Source organism: Electrophorus electricus, chromosome 25 (genome assembly GCF_013358815.1).
Source record: "Electrophorus electricus isolate fEleEle1 chromosome 25, fEleEle1.pri, whole genome shotgun sequence".
Classification (NCBI taxonomy): Eukaryota; Metazoa; Chordata; class Actinopteri; order Gymnotiformes; family Gymnotidae; genus Electrophorus; species Electrophorus electricus.
In genome coordinates this window covers 11,424,123-11,432,801 of record NC_049559.1, presented here as the reverse complement: position 1 = coordinate 11,432,801, position 8,679 = coordinate 11,424,123, and the positions used below count along the sequence as shown (strand labels likewise).

The 8,679-nt window shown below is 45.5% G+C and overlaps 1 protein-coding gene across 1 annotated transcript in view; it reads left to right on the top strand.

Annotated features, from left to right (window-relative positions):
* efnb2a (ephrin-B2a) overlaps window positions 1-5,117 on the top strand; it is an 18,865-nt gene extending 13,748 nt beyond the window's left edge. The window contains exons 3-5 of the mRNA XM_027016923.2: window positions 2,511-2,603; window positions 3,554-3,658; window positions 4,641-5,117. Coding sequence (XP_026872724.2) covers window positions 2,511-2,603; window positions 3,554-3,658; window positions 4,641-5,077 — 635 coding nt within the window. The 3' untranslated portion in view covers window positions 5,078-5,117. The remainder of the gene's footprint in view (window positions 1-2,510; window positions 2,604-3,553; window positions 3,659-4,640) is intronic.
* The last annotated feature ends 3,562 nt before the right edge of the window (window positions 5,118-8,679 follow it).

Below are 8,679 nucleotides of genomic sequence, written 5' to 3'. Positions count from 1 at the left end.
GTCCAAAAATGGATGATGTTTGTACTCTTTTTCCCCTCACTCACTCCTCGACAACCATCTGCTGGGTTTCGATATAGCGTGCATCTAACATGTTCTCTGAAGATTTTCTTCTTATTAGGGGCACAACGTTTTGTTATTATTCTCATTTCTTGTGGACACAAATCGCCCAGTTGAGAACGAAGGTGCTATAGACATGAAACCTGGAAAATAGTCAATCCAGCTACTCAGGTGCAAGATGCCAGCCTGCGCAGACTATAGGTGGCGCTATGGCACACCCGAATACATAACAGTTTCTAACTCATACACTGACAAAATGATTTCTTCATTGATTAGTAGTCATCCAGTTTACAAAAATGTCTCAAAAACCAAGAACCAAGTAAGCTCCACATACATTTTGAGCATATTATACAATTATTTTATTGCATATTTTTGAGCATAAACTAGTCCTGGGTTTTTCTCCAGACCTATACAGATCTGGCCTCCAGATATTTACAAGAGTCTGAACTTTAAAAATTATATTAAAAAAAAGAATCTTAAAATCTTAAAAATCTTAAAATTTCAATATTATGTAAATTCCATATGTCAGTCACATACAAGTGTGGAACTTCTACTGCCAATACTGTACATTGTACTGTACTGTACAGTTCCAACTCATGAATGCTTCAGAATGACACAAAACTACAGTTAGCTACCACAAAGAGGTCTGGGGCCTGGCAATCAATTTGGTACACCTCCATTACTTGGTGGCGCTCTAGCATCCAACAAACTGCCCCCCACATTGAGACTGTCCACTTAATGTGAAATTTGGCAAACTGCTTCTATATGTAAGTCTGGCTATGTAAGGGTGATATACCTGCAAAATGGTTGCTGCCATTAGCCAGTCAGATTTTAGTTCACATTTGACAGACTTACCATTAGCCAATCCACATGAAACTTGAATGGTATGTTCAAGTTTATTCCAGACCCAAACTCTGTATGATACGTTCAAGATTGGCGACTGGGCACTTTTCATATTTTCAAACACTTATACTGATTCATGTCATTTTTTGTCAAATCCACAAGATCTTGGAACAAAATGTTTCTGTCAGACTTTGCCTCTTAAAGTGGTTTTCTAAACCATAAAGATTTTGCACAATTCATCATTATTTAAAAACAACCTTTTATGAAATCGACCTAGGTTTTTCACTGAATTGCCTCAAGTTTGGTAACGTCGCAGTCTTTGGAGACTAACAGTAAATAGTTTTATAGAAATTGTGAAACTTAGTAAGTGTGGATTCTACATATCAAGCAAACATTGTAGGCAGAGCTTGTCCACAATGAATTGCTTAAAACCCTTTTATAGCTCATCAGATTTGGACCAAATCTGGCATGTAGTTATAATATGACATTCTTAGGAGGCATGCTAAGCTTGGTGGAAAATGGTCTTTTGGGGGGGCGGTTCTACAATGGACATTGAGATAAAAACGAGGCCAAGCTAAAATATCTCTTGCATTCCTTCAAAGGCATCAAAATGTATGCTCTAAAACTGCAACTGTTTAGGACTGACAGCCTGTTCATTACCTTTTCACAACCATTTCATTTCATTGCACATGTAATTAGTCATATGCATTCATTGCTATTTTCACCAAACCACCAGAAAAAAAAAAAAAAGTTTTACACTTAGTTCAGCCTCCATTTCGCATACTTCTTCCTGACAGTTTATTGAAGACCTCAGCCCAGTCTGGTCAAACTGAGTCAGTCTGATTTGATATAGAAGTTACTGGAACTTTGTGCTATATTACCACAGTAATTGCAAGGCTCGCAATACTTGCCAGAATAAGCTCGGGAACGGCTGCTCGCGGCTATATTTATTATGCTCATTATAAAAGAGGAAATCAAACTCTGAACAAGTCAATCCCAAAAATATTCCCAAGCACCCGCGGCAGCCGCTGCACGCCGCCAAAGGTAAAAAAAAACAAAAAACAAAAGAAAAAGGAAAAAAAATGGAAAGGATTCCCTCTCGATCCTCTCCGTCATGCTCCTTCTCCTTCTGTCGTTGCGTCGCCATAGAGTGGCCGCCCATGTTCAGGGCAGCGGGGTTGCATGGCTGGGGCGTGGCTGCACTCACGACTGAGCAGGTTTAGGTCTGTGAACAGCATGCTTTCCAGGCGGGGGAAATAAATCCGGCGTGTTGGAGCTAAATGGTTTTATGGTTTGTAGCTGCCGGGCAGTGCTCAAAGACGACCGACTCCATGTGTTCATGTGACTGACTCTCTGGGTTTATTACAGGTACATAATTGCTGTTTTTTAATGATGGTGATCTAAGATGTGTAAGACCTATCGCAGATACGTCATAAACTTTAGTAGTTTTACTGTGAACGCCGTGCACACACACACACACACACACACACACGCACGCGGACAGAGTTCAGGCTTAGGAAAGCTATACAAGCACCTTTAATTATATGGGGAAAAATATTTGGGAAATGTTAGCAAACCTTGTAACCTTGCTTCCTTTACCTCTGTTCCAGCAACATCTAATGGCACGATGGAAGGCTTGGAGAATCAGGACGGAGGGGTGTGTAAAACGAAGTCCATGAAAATCGTCATGAAGGTTGGACAGAGTGAGTCTAGCTCCGCCCCCTCCCTGGTGGCTGCACCCATTTTGCCTTCCATTTGTGGCTGGCTGTAAACATTTGTGCATGAGTGAATATGTGTGTGTGTGTGTGTGTGTGTGTGTGTGTGTGTGTGCGCGTGCATGTAACAAAAGTGCAGTAGATTGGGAGGCAAACTGCTTTGTCTGGAGGCCACACCCTGTAATTACTGACAATGATTATTGATAGATCAGTTTACCTAGACTAGCTGACTAGCTGATCACAACTAACTCCCCGCCCGTCTCTCTGACTCTCCCCTACGTTAATCGGAGCAGGTCTCACCTAACTCCCCGCCCGTCTCTCTGACTCTCCCCTACGTTAATCGGAGCAGGTCTCACCTAACTCCCCGCCCGTCTCTCTGACTCTCCCCTACGTTAATCGGAGCAGGTCTCACCTAACTCCCCGCCCGTCTCTCTGACTCTCCCCTACGTTAATCGGAGCAGGTCTCACCCAACTCCCCGCCCGTCTCTCTGACTCTCCCCTACGTTAATCGGAGCAGGTCTCACCTAACTCCCCGCCCGTCTCTCTGACTCTCCCCTACGTTAATCGGAGCAGGTCTCACCCAACTCCCTGGCCCGTCTCTCTGACTCTCCCCTACGTTAATCGGAGCAGGTCTCACCCAACTCCCTGGCCCGTCTCTCTGACTCTCCCCTACGTTAATCGGAGCAGGTCTCACCTAACTCCCCGCCCGTCTCTCTGACTCTCCCCTACGTTAATCGGAGCAGGTCTCACCTAACTCCCTGGCCCGACTGTCTTTGTGTCTCCCTCTCTGCGCCTGAACATTCCCACTCCACAGACTCGACTCCCCTTTAACAACATGGCTTTAACACGCTTTGAAACGCACACACATCCCCCCGTGATAATACTGGCCATGCTTCTTACTCTTGTAACCGTGAGGGTTTTTTGCCTGTGATTTGTAGGCCCATCTGACCCGGTTCTGCCTAAAGACTACCCGACCCGACACCCTCCTAAGCATTTAGACCCAGGCAAGGACACCAAATCCAACGAAGTTCTCGACAAGCCAGGTATGGAGCCCGCCGACCATGGAGGAGGAGGCTGAGCAAAGCACTTTATACGTGCGCTGCCAATAGTGTGTGTGTCTGTGCATTCATGTGTACTGTGAGTGTGTGTGCGCAAAATATAGAATTAAGGGCAGGTTTCTGATTCTTCAGCCAGAGGCCAGCCTGTAAACACTAAACACATCTGCCCTTTAATCCCTCTAACAGATCTCTTCTCACTGTTTCATTCTGTCTCTGAGAGTCTGTCACTTAGCTCAGGGCATTTTCTGTAAAATGAAGCAAACAACTACTAAAAGTCACAGAAACACACCACACACACACACACACACACACACACACACACACACAGGTTTTAAGAGGAAGCTATGCTCTTGCATTCACAAATCCCTCTCACAAGAAACGTCATGTGCCTGAGTGAGACAAACAAGAGGCTGTTGCTGTATTCACCTCTGTATCCTTCAGTATACACAGTAACCAGTCAGCCCTGGCTCCCCAGTGGCTACTCGTAGGAGTTGTAGCCCAGCAAAGTGACTCCAGGCTGGGAGAGCCCCTGCCCTTTGGCCTTACGGAGCTCCCTGATGTAAACTTGCCGTAGCCTACATGTTGGAGTTATGGATTAAAATTTAGTTTGGTTCATTCAAGCCTTTTCTCGGCCATTCCAGTTTACTGAGTTCATTCTTTTATTTTATTGACTTAACACTTACTAAATGAGCCACAAAAAAATCAATACCACACTATTAAGGCAGAATGCATACACTAAATGTGTGTGTGTGTATATACACACACACACACACACACACACACACAGAAAACAAATTAAGGTCTAAACATATAACATCCCATGAGCTGGTCAGCTAGCGACTGCGGCTGTAGTTGCACAGCCTGGTACACGTGAACCCTGTCTCACCCTTGAGTGGCACTGTAATAGTGGACCTGTGGTGCATTCGTCTCTGCCGTGCAACTGAATGTCTCACTCTCCCCCCTGCAGGGGCGTCGCACCGCGAGGGCGAGACAGGTGAAGGGGGCGGCTCGGGAGGCGGCACAGGAGGCGGCGGCGGCAAGTCGTCGTCCGTGATTGGCTCAGAGGTCGCGCTGTTCGCCGGCATCGCTTCGGCCAGCGTCATCGTCGTGGTGGTCATCGTCATGCTGGTGGTCCTGCTGCTGAAGTACCGGCGGCGCCACCACAAGCACTCGCCGCAGCACGCCACCACGCTGTCACTCAGCACCCTGGCCACGCCCAAGAGGGGCGGGGCAGGAGGCAACAACAACGGCTCCGAGCCCAGTGACATCATCATCCCGCTGAGGACTGCCGACAGCGTCTTCTGCCCGCACTACGAGAAGGTGAGCGGCGATTATGGGCACCCTGTCTACATCGTGCAGGAGATGCCTCCACAGAGCCCCGCCAACATCTACTACAAAGTGTGAGGAGCGTTGAAGGACTGACTTTGACCTTTGACCCCCCCCCCCCCCCAACGAACCGCTCCTCCCCCTCGGGGGCGGGATTAAACTCACCCACACGCCTCACAGACGTCCCGCCGCCTCAGGTGGCTGTCGTTTTGTTTTGTTTTGTTTTTTTTTCCTTTATTTTTTTTTTAAATATTCCTTATTATTGTTCTCAGTATAGATTTTTTTGAGAGTGAGGCTTCTGATTTGCTGCTCATAACCCTGCCGCAAACAGTAATGAAAAAGAATTACAGCAGGCAGCTGTATTGGACAGCGAGGGTCCTCTAGTGTGTGTGTGTGTGTGTGTGTGTGTGTGTGTGAGTAAGGGAGACTGTGGGAATGGGACATGGAGGGGACACAGTGATGCGGGAGGGGAGGAGGGGAGTTTACAACAGCACGGGAGCGAGGACACCGAGCATCTCGCTATGCCGGGCTGTAGCGACCTCCTTCAAAGACTCCACAGCCGGATGGGCGAGAGGAAAGGAGAGAAAAAAAGGGACAGAAACAGAAGCAAACGATGCAGTGAACGACAAAACAGTTCTGCCTAACCGTGAACTGGTGCCGGTCACTGGGAGCCCCTTCAGTTCATTGGTCACAGGCACAGTTAGAGAATGCAGCCACTACGAGTTGGAATTTGCAGAGGGATCAGGAAGGTCCTTTCAGATCGCGAGACATTTGGAGTTTCCTGTTGGACGTTAAAATGGACATCACCTGTTTTGCTCGCCTTCTTGGTCACTTGTACTGTTTTTGTTTGTTTTTCACACTCATTTTGGACCATCTCCTTTCTTCTACAAAGTGACTCTCACACTTGTTACTTGAAGGCTTTTTGTATGGTCACATGTCTTACCTGCCTTTCTCTCAGTCATTCCCGGTATGGTTCACTTGCGGACTTGTTCGATAGATATAGGTATCGTCATAGAGATCCTTTTGTGCTGGTTATTTCGTGCTGTTTGTATGTTGCGTGGGACACACACACAAACACAAAACACACATGCACGTGCGCACACACAGGAGACATGTTTCGTACACACATTTCACTTGCGCAAGTCTGCAGCCAAGGGCTAGACGGCAACTTGTCTGGGAGCGGGAGGGAAAGAAAACAGGATATAAAGCAGGTCAGACTGAAAGGTTTGTCAGTAATGATGTTTGTTCAAGGCCGTTCCATTGTCTAATGGTGAGGTGGGGGACCCATATTAACACTTTAGCAGCACTTTTTAAACACCTCCACCTGGCCCAAGCCAAACACTCATTCACACACCCACAAACACAAACACACACACACACACACACACACACACACACACACACACACACACACACACACACACACACACACACACAGAAGCTACATACACCAGACTTTAATGAGTTGAGCAAAATGGCAGTGTCAGAACCTGTCACAGGACAAAGGTTTCCATCAGAGCTGGGTCTTAACCTGCCATGACGCACATACTCCCATAACCTCCATGTGCACACGTCCACCTGTACCAGTGGCCTCTGTGGCCAGCCAGGGCTATAATGCCCTTCCTGTGAAGTGGTGCTGTCATACCTGTGCAAAAGCACATTGCTACACCTTGCTATTAGCCTTATTATTATTATTATTATTATTATTATTATTATTTACTTTTTTAAACACGGAAGACTTAATTAACATTTCATTATAGTGAAGATTTTGTTTAGCTGTACAGTGAAACGGAGGAGATTTTTAATGTGGAAAGAAACAGAGAAGTAGAAAGAATTTATTTATGATACACAGAGCACTCATATGGCCAGGCTGTCAGAGACATGATGTTAATCATTATGCAAACGTAACTTTCCCATTTTTGCATTAATATTTTGCCCCATTCATATTGAATTTAATCAGTTTTTATACAAGTAGTTACATACAAACATGCACGCGCACACACACGCGCACACACACACACACACACACACACACACACACACACACACACACACTATATCCATATGGCTGGGAAAGGGACAGCTTTGGATAAGGGCCCCAGAGAAAACAGCATGTTGGGTTTAAAATAGCTGAAATGAATGAAAAAGCCGTGGCAGTGGCACCTTTGGCAGAAGCCTGCCTACCCAGGATAAACCCCACCTACCCAGGATAAACCCCGCCTACCCATGATAAACCCCGCCTACCCATGATAAACCCCGCCTACCCAGGATAAACCCCACCTACCCAGGATAAACTCCTCTGGCCTGCCAGTCATATTTGATCAAGCTCAGAATGCTTTGGACTAAAATTGGGCCTCTCAAGTGGGAAGTAGGGTAAGGGACACGGCTTAGGAAGGAAACCAGATGGGAATTAGTTCAGGCTAAAACTGCAAACCAGATAAAATGGCAACTTTTGTGCTACTCCCTAGGTCTGCTGGGGGGGGGGTGGCGGAGGGAGGAGATGTTGACATAAGAGGACTGTTGGTAGGAGTAGACAGAGGGGAGGAAGTTGCCAAGTTGAGTCCAAAGCTGCTCCCTGGGGATTGACTGGGTTAATTCCCACAACCCTCTGCTCTTCACACATGGCCCTCAACTCTCCTGAGAAGGCCCACTCATGTGCATTGTCACACGTGGTAACCTCTTATTGAGAAGGTCCAACCTACAGACAAATACCATTTATGTATTTCTCCCATTGACTTCACAAATGAATATTGTTTGCCAGTAGTGGACTTTTGAGATTTTGATAGGGGTGGGGGGGGGTGGGGGTCAGGCCATGGGGGCCATTATTCACATATTAATTGTTCATAGTTTCCATTATCATCTGTTCATGGAGATTGTTGAATCTCGCCAAAAAGCCAAGCCTTGTGTGATCTGAGGTTTGTGGCACTGTGAGAGGCCACAAAGTCAGCAAATATGCAATTTTTATTTATTTTTGTAACAATTGAGAGAAAAAAATGAAATACACCTATGGAAAGTGTTCTTAACCACTGAAATGAGTGAAAAAACATTAAACAATTCAATACAACAAAAGCAAAACAGCTCAGTCCCGCTGGGTTTTCTTCTTTTCCTTTATCGTCCTTACGCAGATTTCTTTCAGTAATTTAGGTTTTTAACTTTGTGCATTAGGAATGAGGTTAACTGTGAAAACACATGTTCGCAAATCTGAGCAGTTACTTTTCAAACAGTAGACACACACCACAGAACACACATACATGTCACTGTTTGGTTGCTGTCCTACATGGGCTAAAATAAATAAATAAATAAATAAATAAACAAATATGACAATCTTCTTAGTTTCTTTGAATCTGAAGGCCTTCTCCTACTTAGCAAGTCGCTAACGTTCTTCTAAAGTCTGTAGAGCAGTGTGATAGTAGCGTTGGGTTCGAAGTGTTGCGTCGTCATTAGGATGTTTGTGAAATGCTAGGGGAAGTGTCTTCAAGCTACTGTAAAATGCCTTGCTCAACATCCCGAGATCAGAGCCCTCAGTAATTTTTGCACCGTACATCTGTAGGTAAGAAGCTGTATATACGTTCATGTTTGTATTGTATATCAATCCCGGGTTGTTATGATAGCCTTATTCACACATTTTTAGGAGAGTAAATAAAAGTGAAAAATACTATACACTTCAGTAAAAAAACAAA